The sequence below is a fragment of the Dipodomys ordii genome, unplaced genomic scaffold (assembly GCF_000151885.1).
Source record: "Dipodomys ordii isolate 6190 unplaced genomic scaffold, Dord_2.0 Scaffold35, whole genome shotgun sequence".
Classification (NCBI taxonomy): Eukaryota; Metazoa; Chordata; class Mammalia; order Rodentia; family Heteromyidae; genus Dipodomys; species Dipodomys ordii.
Window position 1 is genome coordinate 3,188,294 of NW_012267251.1, and position 19,824 is coordinate 3,208,117.

General features: G+C 46.3%; 1 protein-coding gene across 1 annotated transcript in view; it reads left to right on the forward strand.

The window, feature by feature from the left end:
• Nucleotides 1-8,174, forward strand: part of Cdc73 (cell division cycle 73) — a 92,192-nt gene extending 84,018 nt beyond the window's left edge. The window contains exons 16-17 of the mRNA XM_013017291.1: nt 5,662-5,803; nt 6,234-8,174. Coding sequence (XP_012872745.1) covers nt 5,662-5,803; nt 6,234-6,270 — 179 coding nt within the window. The 3' untranslated portion in view covers nt 6,271-8,174. The remainder of the gene's footprint in view (nt 1-5,661; nt 5,804-6,233) is intronic.
• Nucleotides 8,175-19,824: the final 11,650 nt, after the last annotated feature.

Genomic DNA, 19,824 nt, shown 5'->3' on the forward strand with positions numbered 1-19,824 from the left:
CATTGATATGTTTGCATATTTATGCTAAAATTGTAACTCGTTTTTTTTGTTTTGTTTTTTGGGGTTTTTTTGAGATAAGGTTTTGCTCTGTGCCCAGGCAGGTGTCAAATTTGCCATTCTCCTGCCTCAGTCTCCCAATAGCTGAGACTATAGATGTATACCACTGTTCCTGGTGCTTTATAAATTGTACAAATTTGTGGTTTTCACTGATGTTTCCACACATGAACCCAATGATAATGAGCGAGTGCACTTGGCTTGCTTGCTTGCTTGCTTGCTTGCCTGCCTCCCTCCCTCCTTCTCTCCTTCCTTCCTTCCTTCCTCCCTCCCTCCTTCTCTCCTTCCTTCCTTCCTGCCTCCCTCCCTCCCTCCCTCCCTCCCTTCCTCACTTCCTCTCTTCCTCACTTGCTTCCCTCCTTCCTTTCTTGTTGTTGTAAATTAACGGTACTGAATTCAGGGGCTCATCGTGCCAGATAGGCACCTTTGCTGTTCAGCTGTGCTGCCAGCCCTCTTTTGTGTTGGCTATTTTCAAGACAGTGTCCTACTTCCTTCTCAGTGAACGGAGGCCAGAATCCTCCTATTTTGGGCTTTCCATTGTGGGTAGGGTACCTGGCACCCAGTACCACATCTTGCTCTCCAAAAAGGGTTCTCTCAGACTTTTCTGTCCTGGCTAGCCTTGAGCTGTGATCCCCCCAATCTCAGCCTCCCAAGTAGCTAGGATTACATGTGTGAACCATCATTGCCTGGCTAATAATCAGTGTTTATTTGGCTAATTTTGCTGACCCAAATGGTGTCATGCGGCATAATTGTAACACAACTGGCCAGCCTTTCCTCCTTATTCACACCTCAGCTCAAGTGTTCTGTCTCTGGCGGCTACTTCTCTGACCATCATCTCCCACTTGCTTTCTCTCTCAACTATTTTAGTTCATTGACAGGACTCACAGTACTTAGGGCTCTGCTGTAGCCTTCTGTGGCCGGAATGCAGGTTCCCCCACCAGAGAAGCCTTAGCTGGGTCTTCCCTTTTGTGTTCTCAGCACAGAAGAAGGCCTGCAGTGAGCTCCTCTGAGCACAGCCCTGCATGTGGATTGCATCTCATCCTCTGACACAACTAAGTCCACTAGTCTGTCTATTTGCTTGGAAGGACCGTTCAAACGATTATTTAGTTGGAGGGTGCAGCTAAAATAGTAACATGAGTAGAATTAATGTAAAGCGATTGTGATGTTTTATAATGAATATACATGGCACTACTGTGAAGGCACAGCTTTTCTGCTAACCAGTTTTGTGGCTGGTACCACCATTCGGCCACAAATATTCCAAGCTGGGCTCATTTGTTGTTTATTTTTTAAAATGAATTACAATACTACTGTCATTATAGCTCTTTATGTTATCATTAGATTAATGCTTAGCGAGTTGGTAAATAGAAGTTAAATATGCGGAGAGGATGCAAATTAAATGAAAGCAAAATGTCAGTGAATGCAAATGTCCTGTCTTTTATATACTTGGTTTGCTTCATTGAATACTATTTTAACCAAAAAATATCCTTGGCCTATAAAACTATATGCTCAGCTGTGTAGAATTCATTGTTACTATTGTTTATCCTCCATACTGCTTAAAGACATCCCTTTTTTACATCTTTTTTGTTGTTGTTATAAAGGTGATATAAAGGGGTCACAGTTACGTAAGGCAGGTGAAGAGCACATTTCTTTTTGGACATTGTCACCCCTTCCCTTGCGCTCTCCCTGTTTTCCCTCTTGTCCCCACCACAAGTTGTATATTCCATTTTCAACATGGAAGACAACTCTTGGAGTGCATGATGTCTTTTTTTTTTGGGGGGGGGTCCGGTCATGGGGCCTGAACTCTGGGCCTGGGCGCTGACCCTCGGCTCTTCAGCTCAAGGCTAATGCTCTACCACTTGAGCCATAGCGCCACTTCCGGCTTTTTTTCTTTTTGCTTATGTGGTGCTGAGGAATCGAACCCAGGGCCTCAGGCATGCAAGACAAGCGCTCTACCACTGAGCCACCTTCCCGGCCCCAGTGCATGATGTCTTGTACAGATTGTACATGCTTCTCTTTCACCTTGCCTCTGCACTATTTCTTTTCTGCTGGCATTTAGAGAGCTGCTCGTGTGGTGTGGCACTGCGCTTTGAGAGGGGGCCGGGAGGACTGAGGTTCTCTGCTGGGTTCTTTGGGTGCTTAGAGCCCCTACAAGTGCAGCAGCAGAATCATCAGGAGTGGGCTGGGCGGCGAGGAGGGTGCAGTGCGCCTCGAAGCACGAGGTGCAGCAGGAGGAAGAGCCAGTTGCCCCAAGTTGTCGTCTTGGGCTTATTATCTAACAGGCAGGACTCCTCGTCGGCACAAGATGCGAACTCTCAAATGGTTTGCCACCCGTACAGCGGCTGCTGAGTGTAGGAATCCGGGCACCATCCTTGCTGCGTGCACTGCCCTCCTGTGCTAGGGATTAAACACAGGCACTGGGCTTGCAAGTACTCCGCCACATAAGCCACTCCCCTCAGCCCCTTTTTGCTTTGGTCATTTCAAGGTCCAGTCTCACATTCGCCAGGGTCAGCCTGGACGTCTCCTGCTTCTTGTGCTGCCTCATGTCTCGGGATGATGGTGCAGGCACCACCCTGCCTGGCCACAGGGAGAGGGAGGCGGCCTGCTGGCTTATCGTTGAACCCTGATTCCTAATCTCCGCATCCTAAGAACCTAGCTTGGCCATTTGCCTGTTTTCCCCTGGCTTAGTGCTCCTCTAGGCGCACACGAAGAGCGTGTGGTGAGGAGGCTGGAGGGCCTTCGTCCTGATGGCTGGCCCTCTGGGGTTTCAGGTCCTGCCTCTGGCCGGGCAGTGGGCTGGTGGCAGGGCCTTGTCCTTAGTCCCAGCTGCCTGCGCGACGGTTGTCATGCCCGTGGCAGTGGATCTGGACACTACTCGAAAGGGCACCTTCTCCATTTCTTTTGCTTCATTGCTCCCCACCAAGAGTGCTGGTAGGATTTATGCATGAAGCAAGCCTGAGTCATGCGAAATATTTCATTCATTATATTATGTTGGTATATAACTGGTATCTTTTGTTTTTACTTGTAGATACTTAAAAACTTGTAGTTCTTTTTTAAAATAAGTTTTTATAGGGCTGGGAAGGTGGCTCAGTGGTAGAGCGCTTGCCTTGCATGCATGAGGCCCTGCGTTCGATTCCCAGCACCACATAAGCAAAAAGAAAAAAGCCGGAAGTGGCACTGTGGCTCAAGTGGTAGTGCGCTTGCCTTGAGCTGAAGAGCTAAGGGACAGCGCCCAGGCCAAGTTCAGGCCTCACAATCGAGATATATATATATATATATATATATATATATATATATAAACTTTTTTTTTGGTGCTGCTGGTTGTGGGCCTTCGAGCTCAGGGCTGAACGCCGGGCGCTGTCCCAGAGCTGCTTTTGCCTAAGGCTAGCGCTCTACCATTTGAGCCACTGCCCCACTTCTGGCCTTTGGGTCAATTCCTAGGGACTTTCCTGCCTGGTCTGGCTTTGAACCATGACCCTCAGATCTCAGCTTCCTGAGTAGTTAGGATGACAGGTGTGAGCCATAGACACCTGTATTTTAAAGAATCATTTAAAGAAAACTAGGAATCATATTACAAAGGTAAAATGTAGGGTAGGAAGAACAAAATGACTTAACTTTAAAAATTGACAACGTTTTTAAGAATGGGTTTTCCAAACTCCCGTAGCATATAGCTTTTCTAACAAATTGATTTAATTAACGTCAAAATGAATAATTTGTCTCTGATGAAGAGGATTTTGCTTCTAAAAACAACATGGTTTTGCTTTTTCTCCTGGGTACAAATGACTTATTTTAAACTTCCATTAAGAATCGAATGTTGGTGAGTTGTTAATATCAAAAGCCAATATGCCAGTATGCTTTGTGGAACAATAATTAATAGAGTAGCTATCAAAAATGTTCACTGATGTCACTTTTTTTCTTGTTAGAAACCCTATACTGGGTGATGCTAATGACAGTAAAAAAAAATTATACGCTAGTAAAAAAACCCCGTAAACCTGAGAAACAAATTTTAAGCATTTTGCATACATGCATGCAAAACCCAGTTAACTTGGTAAGACAGTGGGTGCAAGTACAATAGTAGACTAGTTGGGGTGAGTCCGCGGGATTACCCAGGAGAATGTCCTTAAGTCTTCCATCTGCCCAGACCTCGGAGGGCGGTTTTCGTGGGTGGGTATTGACTGGCCGACTGACTGAGGCCGCGTCTCACTGCAGCCCAGGCTGGCCTGGGACCCTCCCCCCCCCCCCCCCCCCCCCCCCCCCCCCCCCCCCCCCCCCCCCCCCCCCCCCCCCGTCCTCTGAAGTGCTGGGATCACCGACATGCACCACCAGGATTGACTGTCGTTTAAAAATGAAAACCGCACTTTGTTGATCTAAGCTTCCAGTGGCTTGGACTCACCTGTGGAATAAAACAGATTGATGTAGACCATGGCCTCCAAGAACTAACTGGAGATAAGACGTTCTCAGCCTACTCATGTATCTCAAGGACCTTCGTGGCAGCCGTTCCTCCCACCCGATACTCTCAATTAAGTCTTTGCAAGACATACTTCTAGGTTGCTTCCTCAACATGGATGTAAAACACTCCTTACACACTTGTATTACCTTGCTTCCCTATCCTGCTTTGTTTTCCTTCAGTGGCATTTCTGCTGCCTGAATATTTTTCATACGCCGGCTGTCAGAATGTGTTCTTCCTGAGAGTGGACACCACTCTGGCCACTGGTGTGTCCTTGTGTCTATAATAGTGCATGGTGTGTGCGAGTCATTCACTAAAAGGTTCAGTGTCTTTAATGGTGAATGTTTCTTTTTCCCTTCATCGTTTTTATTTAGGCCTGTTCTTACTCCCCAATTCTCTCTTGAATATTTCTCTTCTATATAATTTCTACCTAGTTGAAGAGCCCAACTCTTCCTCTCTTAGATTACTAAATTGTAGCAGACTCTGTTAAGTACTTGGCAGAGATTGCCCATGTCCCTTGAACGAAAGTGCACACTCGGATAAAGCTGGGAGCCCTGTATCTCTCTGAACCTCTGTGCGGTTACATTAGTCTTTTATCCCTTCCTACATTACTCTCTATAATACCGTTCGTAAGGCATTTCAGATTTCCTGTTTCCTAGACTAAGCTGTCCGCTCTTCTTGCTAGCTGGATCACTTGCATTGTATGCTTGTTTCTTACTTTCTTGACCTTTATGGTCTTAGATTAGACACCACTGCCTTTTTTGGATTCAGAGTCTAGGTAAGACTCTATTTTGAGTCTGACATTGACTACCCTTGGTGTATTTACTGTATGAATAGTGTTTTTCTTACTCTTCACTGCGCCATTTGCATTTTAGTTTGCTGTATTCTTCATTTTTAATCCCCAGTGGCTGACTTGTATAAATGCTCACTACTGTTTCCAACAATACTATAGTGTTCAGCATCTATTTAAGAGGTAACTTTGCTTATGTAGCTTCAGCTGATATTGGGAAAATTGAGTGGTTTTTAACTTTTTAAATTTTTTCCATTTTTGTTTTCTTGTTAATATAATGCTGGATGTATACATACACACTTTGCAGATGTTTTCCTAATTTTGATTACAGCTTGAATAGAAAAGACTTTTTTTTCTTCCCTGTCTTCTGTAGTTAAAGCCTTCCATCTCAAATATGATGAAGTTCGTCTAGATCCAAATGTTCAGAAATGGGACGTCACGGTATTAGAACTCAGCTATCACAAACGCCATCTGGACCGACCAGTTTTCTTGCGGTTCTGGGAAACCTTGGATAGGTAATTCTGATCCTAAAGTACGCTCAGCCGTGTGTTAATCATAGTGGTTTTCGTGTCTCATCAGTTACATTTTAAGTTCCATAAAGTTGTAAACCATCTTCCCCAGTTTCCCTCCTCAAATATTGTCTAATTTGGTGCTGGTCTGTAATAGAGGATTAACAAATATCTTGGATCCACTGACCTTTGAAATAGGTGGAGCGAGGTTTATGGCCTACACTGTGAGTGTGGAAGGCAGACTTGAATGCGTGTGTACCAGTGCACCCCTGTGTGTCAGCACCAGTGCTTGCGCACTCAAGGGTGTTTGAGTGTTGGGTATCTTGTGAAAGGAACCCAGTTTTCACATTCACCTCCGCTGCTCAGGCACGTCGAGTGCTGCGGGTCCTGCGCAGTGAGGGCTGTCGCCACCCTCACTTCTTTTATTCTGTTTTAGGTACATGGTGAAGCATAAATCCCACTTGAGATTCTGAGTTACTTGGTTCCTCCCTCCTCTTCTGAAAAGCTGAGTTAAGAAGCAATGGAATACCTTGACCTAGAGACTGGGTTCAGCTTTATGAATTCGGCGATGAACTTGGAAGTGCCAGGACTCGCGCTGACGCTTTGTGCTGCAGAGCGGCGGTGGCCGTCATCCGTATCAGCAAACTTTTTGGCTTACAGCTATTTTTTTAATATTAGCCTTCTAGTCTGTAATGGAAATTGTATATTTTGATAGAAGTTTTTTCTCTATTGGTTAAATTAGCATTACTTAAAGTTTGTTTCTTTAGAAATACAGGTTATAAATGTGTGTATATTTAGAGGTTATAAGGCTTCCTAAGCCATCCTGCTTCTGATTTTTCATTGCTCTATGATCCCTTCCACGGAAAATACTGTGTTAAGAGTGGTATTAAATGTTAGACTTTGGAAACTTAAAAGACACATAAAAAGGGATGTGACTATTTTGAATGAATCAAAATGTCAGCCTGTACATCTATACTTTATTTAAAAAGGAATAATGAAAAATCAAGAACAATTCTTTGTCTTTGGTTGAACTGTTCAGACTTTTTTTTCTTTTATAAATGAATATATTGAATGAATGTACATTCTTCTCACTGACTTTGATGATTTTAAAACTTAGAATGATATATTTCTATCTGGGATATCTTTCCACTTGGAAAATCTCAAAACAGATTTAAAACGTAATAGGCTTGTAGGGGTTTTTTATTGGGGGAGCTAGAGTATGATTTGGGGAAGAATGAGTATCAGTCCTATTGCGGTGTATCTTTAACTTTCTATTGTTTCTCATAAGTCCACTTTTGATTGTTACTTTATATGGTATAGGATTTTCAAGTCTTCTATTTCTAGGCAGGTCAGTTTTGGTCTTAGCTTTCATTATCCGTATATACTGAAAAACTCCCAGCCACCAAAGAACATATTTGCTCAAGTGTCTGAACAGAAACAAGATAAAAAAAAACAACAAAAACACTGGTATTTTTATGTGTGTATTCAATATGCTATAAAATATAAAACATATTTTAACTTAGTGACTATTTTACTACTTCTACTTCAGGCAGTGTTGTGTCCAAGGTACAGGAGTGGCCCAGTTCCTTGAGTCCCGACTTTGGCTTCCACTGCTGTAGAACGGCTGGGAACTTCCTGCCTTGTTTCCTTGTTTTTGCCGTTAGAACTACTGCTGTCCGTTCGCTCTTAGGTTTTTTCCTCTCTAGAGATGCTGTCTTAGGCTAGCTTTTTTTCTTTTTCTTTTTTTTTTTTAAACAGCTAGCTCTTTCTTACCTACTCAGCTGACATTACCTCGTGTTCTTTTTGCAATTTAACGCTATCATAAAGCTTAGAAGCAATCATTTTTTATTTTTAAAGCAGCCACACAGATCCATACCAATAAAACCTGGAACCAGTATGAATTCAGATGGAATTCACAGGGCTCTTCTGAAGACAAGCAGTCAGCATTTTAAACGACAGGCTTTAGTGTATTTGTAAGATTTGAACAGTGTGCTTACATTTTCCCCTTCTTTGCACTTGCTCCTTGAATAAAAGAAACTCACTTTGTTCACATTAGAATTTCTCAGCATATAAATCTGTTCTCAAATTATGTATTGTGTAAACTTTCTCCATGTGGACATTTTTAGGGACAGACTCTGTAGTACTTGAACGTACGCTTACCCCTGTTAGGACTGCTGCAAGTGGGCGCGAACTACCTTTCCATAAAGACTTTCGGTATTTACACTTGTATATGAAACTCACTTGATACAGAGTATGGTTAAAACTAACATCTACTTTGAACAAGGTTTATTTTTCTATTTTAAATTTGCCTTATGTATATTCAAAAACTTCTGGAAATACTGTATGGAACGTGAGGTAAAGTACAACTCTGCTATGCCATGTGTTTTTAAATCAGACCCGTCATATGTAATTGGGTTTCTTCTTCAGTTTGGAAGAAAATTAAGGAATTAGGTCCGTGAAATTAATTTTATATCAATTATTTAAACAAAAACACTTCATGTTCTCGTGACCGTCCTATAGCAGCACCTGACACCGTGCCTTGCACATAGTAGGTGTTCAGTAAATAGATGCATGGAAGAATGGCGTGCTTCCAGTCTAACTGGAATGTCACGAGCAGCCGGACTGTACTTGGTGCTGGAGTTTGAGAAGGCAGATTTCCAGGGAACAAGGAGGCACACGTTGGTCATCTGATGGAAATCACATGATAAACCTGACTCACCCAGGGGTTGCCGTTGAGGGAGGCACCCTGCCGCCGGCTTTCTGAGCCCCGGAACTGTGAGGAGAAAGCTCGTGTCTCATCGGGGCTCAGCCCCGACCGCACCGCAGAGTCTCCTGGTGGGAGAGTTTTGGAACGTATCTGTGTCTGTATCCCGACGGGGTTGGGGTGAGACCTGCTCAGCTGTGTGTCACTTCAATGTGCAGGACGGAGCGACAATCATTGGGTTGACGTGGGACAGGAAACAGCAGCAGTATTAAATGTTGTGTTTCTCCCCCTCTCTACTGTCTGTGCCTGTGGTGTGAGCCCCCTTTGTGCTAGCCTGTCCCCCGGGGTGGGGGTACGGCTTAGATCTCCGGGTGACTAATTCCCCTCTTAATTTATTTAACCTAGGAGTATTTTGCTGCTTATTGTTTAAACACTAAACACTAGACCATCCCCAGTACTGGAGATAGTGGCCTAGATTCTCAAATGGCAAATTCCAATCTTAATTTATTTAGTCTAGGAGTATTTTTTCTGTTTAATGTCTAAACAATGTGTATTATGGCTCACTATTAATTAGTATTCCGGCTTCTGGTTTCTTTCCCACGTGCCCATGTTTTCTTGACTTTTTAGGAGCAGCACAACGGCCGTCCATGCAAAAATAACCACTTCCTAATGAGGAGAACCCCACTTTTCAAAGTAGAAGGAGGTATTAATTTCTTATCTGCCATGCAGAGTGAAGTAGTTTGCTTATGAAAGGAAAGAGGCATACCTTTTAATTGGCCTATGCATAAAAGTAAATTATTAAATAAGATTCACTATCTGATAAACATTGAAGGGAATATTTTTCCTAAATAAAAATTTTTTTTGTGACTCCTAACAAAGTTAAAGTGATGCCAGTGTTGTTTTTTTGAAGGTGGGTGGGAAGGGATTTGATTCACTAACATAAAATTCTTACCAATTTAACATTGATACACTACAGCATTACAAATACAGACATTCCAAAAGCTGGTCAGAACAGCTTAGGAAGTGGCTTCAGACTTTGCAGGTTGTTTAGATTGTTTGCTGACGTGCCAGAGTCAAACCCAGGGCTTTCTCCTGTTAGGGTAGCATTCGTCCACCAAGCTACACCACGAGCCCTAAGCTTGGTGTTTTAAAATGGTTTGTTTAAATGCAGAATTGTAACCAAAATAAGAGTAGTTCAACTTTTTCCAGACAGTTTATTAAGCCTACCCATACACACATGACAGACTGGGTCGGGGAAGGGGTGAGGGGAGGCAGAATAAAGCTTAAAACAGATGGAATGCTGAGGAAAAATAATTTCTAAAATGTGAACTGTGGACGCTTGTTTTTATCCAAACAAGTTGGTAGCTGCTATTTTAACATTGATTATAATATTACTAAGACTGAATTTTCACTCTTCAGTTAAATTTGAGACTCACATGGTTAAATAGAAATAAAAAGGAGGGCTGGGGCACTGGTGGCTCATGCCTGAAATTGTAGCTACTCAGGAGGTGGAGATCTGAGGATTGTGGTTTGAAGCCAGCCTGGATAGGAAAGTCCGTGAGACCCTCACCCCAAAAGCTAGAAGTGGAGCTGTGGCTCAAGTGGTGGAGCACTGGAGCGGAGCCGAAAAGCTCAGTTGCAACACAGAGGCCCTGCATTCAAGCCCCAGGACTGGCACCAGAAAAGACGAAGATTGGATTGGAAATTTTCAAATGCCAAACCCCAAGTATTCTGGGACATCCATGACCATGTTTAGCAGCATATCTATGCAAGGCTCGTTTCCATATTCATCCCTTGTGTCAACACTAAGATTACTTGTGTTTTGGTTGGTGTACAGTGTGTTAGCAGAGTATCTTGGGAGCTATAAATAGGCCATTTGCTGAACTGTCATAAGCATTTTTATGACTACAGTTAATGAAATCAAACTAGTATTCCCCAAATTCAAAAAAGTGGGATGACATGTCCAGTTTAAGCAAAAGCTGTTTCTCCAAGTATCTTGTTGGTCATTGAATTCCATTTTTATCAACTTCAAATTTACTAAGAAGGTAATAGCCCCTTCTCCCCCCTCCCCCTCCCCCCCCCCCAGCTGGGGCTCTCTCGGGCAGTGTGGGTCAGTGGTTTGCTGGAGCAGCCTCCGGATTGATTGCTAACCCACTGGTTCTACTCCAGCAAAGTGATTGTTGTTGTTGTTGCTGCTTGTGGGGCTTGAACTCTGGGCCTGGGCGCTGTCCCTCAGCTCTTCAGCTCAAGGCTAGTGCTCTACGACTTGAGCCACAAGCCACTTAAGGTTCTCTAGTGGTTCACTGCAGATAAAGAGTCTCACAGGTTTTCCTGCCAGGGCTGGCTTTGAACTTTGATCCTCAAATCTCAGCCTCCTGAGTAGCTAGGATTGCAGGGGTGAGCCACCAGCACCTGGCTCAAAAGTGATTCTTAAATATTGAGCTTAGTTTGGGCCACTCTGTGACCTGGTAAAATGTTCTTTCATTTTGATGAGTTTCAGGCTTAGTTTTACATAAAACATTTGTATTGCATAGTATTAAAAATCTTGGGGGGGTCTTTGTAATCCTCCATTCATCTCCAAATAAGTACCCATAACCAGGCAAGCAGGAGCTGTGGGTTGGAATGTTGTCTTTAGGTGATTGATTTGATTGGTCAAGCGTATCATTTTGGTTTGGAGACTAAATGAAAGTTTTCATTTGAAAAACCCTGAAGTTAAATCCATTTGCAGCCTCCTTTTTGGTTAATGAGTTGAGTTATCTGGAGTCTAGTTCTTCATAAAGGCTAGCAAGGTGTATAATCTATTGAACTTACCATTTAGTTGTGGTCAAATTTCTTTTGCTGTTTTTCTAGTACTATTACAAATACATACATACATACACACACACACACACACACATATATATATATATATATATATATATATATATATATATCCCATTTGGGCATCTTGAATTCAACATTTCATAATAAATTTTAAAACAAACTATACTCCCCTATAATCAAATTGTTGCAATATTATATTGGCAATGCCAATGATGTGTGAGTCTTCAGTGACAGAATTTCTTTAATAAGGAATTTAATGGGCCGTATTCAAATTTAATTTTCTGTTCATAAGTGCCCATTAAATGCATATTTTATTCTGCTGTTCTGTTTCTTGATCATCTGAGCTTAGCTGAATATCTGCATAACTACAATAGAATATGTTATAATTGATGTTGATTTTTTTAAATCTTAAAGGTGCTAGTGTATAAATAGCACATTGTCAAGTCTTTTTTTTTCCCCCTGTCATCTGAAACACTTATCTACCTGTGTAACAGATGTGTGCTCTTGTATGGCCATAGACAAATTGTGAAGGAAGTCTGGTGCTTGTGGCTCACGCCTGTAAACCCTAGCTGCTCAGGAGGCTAAGCTCTGAGGATGGCAATTTGAAGCCAGCCCAGGCAGGAAAGAAAGTCTTATCTCCAATAAACTACTCAGAAAAAGCCAGAAGTGGTGCTGTGGCTCAAGTGGTAGAGCACTAGCCTTGAGCAAAAGAGGCTCAGGGACAGTGCCCAGGCACTGAGTTCAAGCCCTAGGACTGGGGAAAAAATTGTGAGAAGGCTCTGCGAGTATAATAATTACTTGTAAACCTTTTGTCACAGATTTTATGTTTTATAATGCACTCTCATCCAAAGCTGATGTTTATTAGACAACTAAGTAATTAGGGCTGAGACCATGAGAGGTTCTGTTACCACATCTGGATATTTTATTGGATTGTGCTCCATTTGCCAACCAATTCCAAGTGTGAGCTCATCGAGTCACACAACAGTCACTGTGTGGTCATGTGGTCGTGTGTTCCCACAGAACAGCTGCCTTCCTGGAGTTGGGAGTGTTAAAACTGTGGTAGCGGCATCTGTTTTTGTTTTCAAACTGATAGGCAGTGTAAGCACTGTTCTTTAGGTGAAAGTGTCTGAAGATTTATCTTAAAGTGTATTGGGTCCGTGTGTCGTATTTGGGGGAGAACAGATTGGCTCACTCAGCTATTGAGCACATTTGAGTGCTCTATATAGTTTTTTTTGTTGGTCGTGGGGCTTGAACTCTGGGCCTGGGCGTTGTCCCTCAGCTCTTCAACTCAAGGCGAGCGCTCTACCACTTGAGCTACAGCACCACTTCTGCTGTTGAGCACATTTGAGCAGCACGTTTGTGGTGGTTTTGACTATAAAACAATTGGGAAGTGTTCATACTCTTACATAGTGTAATGCATTTTTACCCCACAGTCTGCTACTCAATACAAAGAAATTAAGGTCACTGATGAACTGAACTTTAGAATAGTGTAGGGCTAAAGCAAGTGGATGTGGGGATTTGAGGGGAAAGAAGTCATGTTGGGTGGGAAGAGCTGGAAGGGGAAAACATTGGGATTTAGGCTGGGCTGTGTCTTGGGGTGGTCATGAACTTCAGGGGAAGGAAGCGAAGCTCTGGCGTGGACCTTCCCGGCCCCATCAAGCTGCTTCATTGCAGGTGTCTGCAATCGCAGTTAGTAAAGCAGCTCTTGGGACCTGAAGACATTGGTGAGGTGTTCTTTTTCTTTCCCTGGGGGATAGTCCCGAGGCTTGATCTTGGTGCCTCAGGCTCTCACCCCACTTGCTTTTGCCCTCAGCTGGCACTCTATCACTTGAGCCAGGCCTCCAGTGTAGCCTTTTGCTGACTGGATATGGAGTCCTGTAGACTCCTGCCCCGACTTGTTTTAATGATCTTCCAGGCTTCAGCCCCTGAGTGGCTAGGATTAAGTTAAACTCTCTCCACCTGGCGCCCAAGTGATTTACCAACCAGCAGGTGGATCCGATCAGTTTGAGGAGGCGCAGGACTGGGAGGAGACGACGGAGGTGAAGACGCTGCTCTGTCTCGTGAAGGGAAGCTTTAATGAGGTGAGCTGGATAGATGGAAGGTCAGGGTGGAGTGCCGGAAATGGAGACTAGAGGTGGTTTGATACTGGAAGTTCATGATCTTGGGTGGCTGGGACAGGAGAGGGTGTTCGTGGGAGGAGTCAAGGATGTTACCCGCGGACCTTTCAGTAGCAGAATGCTAAACAAGACGGTGATAGTATGAGCTTTAAAGTGCCAAGCCCAACGCACGCAAAAGTGTCACATCGAAAGAACACAGTGTGAATTTCAAGATCAGTACAATGTTCAGAGTTCAGATCACTTCCGTTCCCATCCTCGAACAACCAAATTTTAGGAAACGGTCTGTACTTGTCCGTAAGTAGAATGTGCTGTGCAGCAGGTCTGAGGCGGCTGGTGCGCTACAGGCCTCTGCCAGGCTGCTCACTTCTCCCCGCTTCCCCAGTTTGCTTTCGTGTGCAGCTACTTTTTCTTTTGCTTGCCACTCTTGTAGCCTGCGGGGCTCTGTGAGGCTGGAAAGCCTGTGCCGGAAGACTGGGCGTTGGCTTTTTTTTTCCCCTTAAAGCTTTGATTAAGGGCCAGCATGGAGTCACTGGTTAGCTGTATGAGCGACTGATGAGCGCCGGGAGCCTGGGCCCTGCGTGGCACCTGCGCCCACTGTGGGCGCTAGGCAAAGGGAGACAGCAGTGATGGGGGACGAGTCACTCTTCTGGAGGCTTCTTGGATTTTTCTATGGCATGCCTGTTTGCTTCCGCTTGTTCTGGGTGTGGGGTTTGGATTCGGTGTGTCCTGTAGCGCGGTGGGCCGGGGGCTGTTCTACCCTTAAGTAAATCCGACCACGTTTTCTTTTGTCATTGGGTGGTTTCCCTTCCAAGCTGTCTTCCCTCACAGGCCTCGGGTACAGGCTGCTGCGACCCCTCTTTCCCCATTGTTGGCACCCAGAAGTGACCTTTGCCCTTCTTGGCCATCACAGCCCGCAGGTGGGCACCGGCGAGCGGCCTCTGCCGTCCCGGGCCGCGTGGCCTGTCCCTCACCAGCCGCCGCCGTCCACATGCGTTCTCTTGGTGTCTCCAGGTCTGGGACAAGTGTGGCGTTCTTACCGTTGGCTCTTCCTTCACTCCACAAGCGTGTTCTCTCTCCTTCCACCGTGGGCACAGTGCGGTTCTCCACGCCTTCCCCTCCAGCCTCTTTCTCCTCTGCCAGTGAGGAGTGGGCTGGAGTCTTCCAGAATGCTGTCGATTGTGTCTCAAACCCTGGGGGCCTGTACACTAGCAGCTGCGGCCCCAGCGCCTACCTCCGCCCCGCAGAGGCCTTGAAGAGGGACACATGAGGAGGGCAGGTGAGGGCCCCCACCTCCTGCTACGGGGTGACTGCCTGGAGCCTCATCCCAGGTCTCCCGTTAGGCCTGCAGGGCCGGGGAGGAGCCGAGGGAGGATGGGTCGCCAAAGCTCACCGGCAAAGGAGACCTAAGGAAGAGGCCCCGAGGAGAATTGCTTCACTGATTCAGAGGCTAACCTGTACTAGGAGGGGCCCACCGGATGATCTGATGAGCTGCCATTTCTAGAAAAATAACACTCAGAAGACACAGACAAAAAGTATACATAGACAGATCTGGGGCACTGACAGAAATGAGGAACCGGAGGAAACACTCGATGAAGACTTTGGAGAGTTATTACTAGGAGACTCGGCTCTAGGCAGCTTCAGGAAAAGATGCCTCCTCCCGATGTTCCTGCAGATGCTGTACAACAGCAAGTGGCCTTCTAGTAAATGGAGACACTGGCACACCTTCGCTGCCGGTGGAGTAGGGCGGGGTGAACAGCTGTGCCCGGGCGGCCACGAGCTACTGGGGAAGGGGTTGTGGCCAGCCCGGGGGCCAGGTGCGCAGAGTTCGCTCTTTTACATGGTGGTCAAGAGACTGCGGTGACAACTGAGCAGGGATTTAAGTGACAAGGCTGGCCTCGTGACTCTCTGGAACCTGCTAATCTCTTTTCCTTCTCCAGCATTTTGTCGTTGGAGACTATCATCGTTTATCATGCGGCTCATAACCGTTGATCTTGGTTTTCTCCGCTCTTGGTCTCCTGTGTGCCGGAGCAGCTGTTCCTATTTCCGATCTGAGTGGGCCACCGTTTGCTCACTGGCTCACCTCGTGAAGGATATTTGGATTGTTTCCACTTTTTGGCTGTGGTAAAAGCCTAGAATGTGTGAACATGTGGGCGTGAGTCTGTTTTGCCGGGATGCGTGTCCTGCAGTGCAGTGCTAATTGTAGGTGCAGCTTAGTATTTCCAACCTGTACCTCTACAGTCCCATCGGGGTGTACCCAGACAGCCAGGTGCTCTGCTTCTTGCCAGCACATTTGATCCTGTTAGAATTATTATTTTTTGTCAGTCATGGGGCTTGAACTCTGGACTTGGGTGCTGTCCCTGCACTCTTCAACTCAAGGCAAGTTTACCACTTGAGCCACAGCACCACTTCCCATTTTCTAGTAGTTTATTGGAGACAAGAGTCTCACAGCCTTTCCTGTCCGGGCTGGCTTGGATCCGTGATCCTCAGGTCTCAGCCTCCTGACGACAGGCGTGAGCCATCGGTGCCCGGGTTAGAATTATTTTTTAAATTAGCTGTTCCAACAGATACTTAGTGCTATAGCAAGATGGTTTTAATATGTTGAAATGACAAATGAGGTTGGACCAGTCTTCAGAAACTGAAAATGCTACCTGCACATCCTCTTTGCTGAAATGACTGCTGTCTGTTTTCTAATTTGATTCTTTTTCTTTGGTGTCTGTTCTGGGGCTTGAACTCAGGTCCTTTCAATTGGCATTTTTTTCTCAAGGCGGGCACCCTACCACTTGAGCTACTATCAGCTGTTCATTGGTTAATTGGAGATGGACTTTGTTTTTGGCTCCATCAGCCAGCTTTGAGCCACGATGCTCATATCTCAGCCTCCTGAGTGGCTGGGATCACTCTCTCAGCCTTAATCACTGAGTTTGGAGAGGCAGCTCCCCCTTAGCCTGGTGTCACTGCTCAGTTAAATACACACTCCCACTTCAGTGGTCATGACGCATTAACTGTGAGGGGGCTGAAAGTATTGACTTTCTGACTAATTCTCCAGAGCACAGATGGTGACATGAACAACACATGTGTGTCTTGCTCAGTGGTCAGTCCCTTCTAAGTCTTTCAGTGACAGATCACTGCACATTTCTTTTTGGGCACTATCGCCCTTTCCCTCACTCTCTCCCAGATTTTCCCTCCCAGCTCACCCACAAGTTGTGGAGTTCATTTTCAACCTGTCTCGTCTGCTGCGTCTGTTCACCCTCCGTCCTTCCGTCATTGCACAGCTCTTATTCAAGATACAGAACAAAAACGTGTGTTTCTGTTCTCTTCTGGACTCTGTGATTGATTCCTATGACATTTAGTGAATTGTTTTGAACAAAGATGAACTGTTTTTCTTTTTTTGTACTGGTCCTGGGGCTCAAGGTTAGCACTCTACCACTTCAGCCACAGCTCTGCTTCTTCTCCCCCGCCCCCTTGTGATTAATTGAAGAGAAGAGTCTCATGGACTTTCCTGCCTGGGCTGGCTTCAAACTGCAGTCCTCAGAACTCAGCCGCCTGAGTAGCTAAGGATGACAGACATTAGCCGCAGGCACCCGGTTCAAAGATGAATTTTGGTTACAAAGTGTGTTGCACTTGTAGGAGAGAAATTCAAGACTGAAACTGGACACAGAGTTTGAATAGAGCCCCAGCTGCGAATGAAAAGATCAGGTGAAAGCTGAGGCCCGGGTTCAAGTCCTTGGACACACACATGCAAGCTGAAAATTAAATTCTAATAAGCGGAGTGCTAGATGAGATGTGCAGGAGAATGTTGATGCAGAGGAGAATAGAGCAGCAAGGCTCATGACGTAAGGAAGTGGTGAAGGTCTTCCCGTTCAAGGACCTCTCAGAGCTGGTTCCTCATGTTACAGTGTGGAAGGTCAAGCGTTAGAAGCCAGTCCACTTTCAGAAGCAGTGAGGCAGTTCACCGAGGGGCAGCAGGGATGTGTTCAGAAGACCCCAGCTGCCCGTCCCCAACCTCATCGCCGCAGCCTGATTGCATCTGGTCCCGGCGCCTGGGTGGCTTCTTACCGTTAGAGCCCAGGGTTCATCAGCCCAGCTCCTCGGCCAACACCAAGCTCTGCTCGCAGACCGGTGTAGTTGGAGGTGATTACTCATTAATGAGTCACAGGAAGTAGACTGCTTATCATTTAGAAGATACATACGGCTCAGGAGTCACCCCAGTTCTACATCCGGTCCATCATTTTGGTAATATCTAATCTTTATGATAAGATTGCTGCTTTTTTTTTCCCCATTTCCCCAGAGATTCCGTTAGCCTAGCCAAGTTTCTCTTGATTGTGCAACGTGAGCATGACTGTTGGCTAGCTCTACCTTTGCTTCTACGCAGGGAGCCGTCCGTGGAGAGGCCCAGTGCACGCTACCGTCTCCTTCAACACACCTGCGCGTGCGCCGGGGCGGTCCCGTGAGTTCTTGGTGAACTGATTTGCAAGTAGACTTGATCAGAATCACCTTATTTTTAGGTAGGTGTCTGCAGCCCGCTTGTTACCCCTGCAAGAACTACTTCTGGTAGAACCTCCTGAGAAATACAAGTGGAAAGATTGAGCGCCTGGGCCTGGGGGGCGGGTCACTGTGAGTGCACGGCGTAGGCTCAGGTGTGCGCACTGGAGTGGTTTGAGCTGACTGCTGCCTCCTCACCTCATCGCAGCTCTGTAAAAGCTCCACCGACCGACACGACTCCTGCCATTCATACGGGGTGTCAGACATGGCTTGCCTGACCACTGTTACTCTCGCTTCCCACTCACTAGCCATTGTGAGGTATTCGCTGGAACACTAGAAGCAATGGACAGAGACTGTGGGCTCAAGTACACTCTGGTTCCAGCAGGGCGTCCAAGTTAAGTCCTGGGATGGAGTGCTGAGCTGGGTCCTGGGGTACTGATAGCTACAGACACGCACACACACGCACGCACGCACGCACATGCATGCATACACACATGCAAATGCACACACGCATGCACACATGCACACGTGCACACACACACACACCCATGGCTGGGCTGTGCCACAGTCCACTGGATCAAGAACTGCGCTCGGACCTGGACTGTACGTCGGGGGTGGGGTGGAGTGAGAGTGACCGGAGACGCCAGTGCACACGTGGGCAGGGGTGGGGTGGTGGGGTGGTGGGGTGCGGGGGAGGGGTGGGACCAGCGGGGGGGAGGGGGAGGAGGCGGGCATGGGGGGAGGGGGAGCCACACCGCGCTGTCCTGGTCCTCGACTCCCCAGGCCTCACACTGCTAACCATCACATTGATCACACTCACGAGATGTCTGCACACCCAAGATGGGTGCAGCATGGCTGTTGGTGATGAGTGTATGTGTGCATGTGTGTGCTTATACGTGCGTGTGCATCGCCCAGCCTCCCCTGGAGCCCGTCCCCCCCTCCAGGAACGGCCCCTCTGAGCTACACCTGAGGAGAAGAGAAGAAAAGCCCAGAAAGCACACGCGGCGTGCATTCTGCTCAGCCGTGCTCAGATCCTGTGCATGGGAAGCGTGGGAAGGACGCCTCACATTTCTTGCCACGTAAGGTGATGGAAACAAATGTGGCCCTCTCGCTCCGTACCATTTCTAAGAAAGGGAGCTGACTTCTTGATAATGTGCAAAAACAAATCTGCCTTGTGTCAGCCAGCATCAGCTTAGACATGTGGGGTTTAACAGCTGGTTTAGGAAGTGGCGCTGTGGCTCAAGTGGTAGAGCACTTACCTTGAGCTGAAGAGCTCAGGGACAGCGCCCAGGCCCAGAGTTCAAGCCCTATGACCAACCAAAAAAACAAACAAACAAAAAAACCCCGCTGGTTTAGTAAGTGCTCCATAGAACTGGTTTCTAGAAGGCTGTTGCTCAGGGAGGAGGTGCGGGGCGGGGGGGGGGGCTAGGGAGGGGGAGTCAAGGAAACTTAAACCATTTATACAACCTGTGTGTGTATTCTCCCGTGTCTCTGCCTTGGTAAAGCAGATGTGTACTTGGTTAATTTTTTAAATTAATTTTTGTCTGCACTATCCTTTATGTTAACTTTTTGTGTGTGTCAATACTGGGGCTTGAACTCGTAGCTGGGCGCTGTCCCTGAGCTCGTTTGTTCAAGGCTAGACCTCTACCACCTGAGCCACAGTTCCATTTCCAGCTTTTTGTGGTTAATTGGAGATAAGAGTCTCACAGCCTTTTCCTGCCTGGGCTGGCTTTGAACCGTGATCCTCAGAGCTCAGCCTCCTGAGTAGCTAGGATGACAGGCGTGAGCCGCTGGCGCCCGGCTTCATGTGAACTCTTAATCAGCACATCCTCCTGAAGTCTGTAGTATCCACAGTTCATTAACAGTTATCAATAATCACAATGAGGCTGTTTCTTTGATTTTTT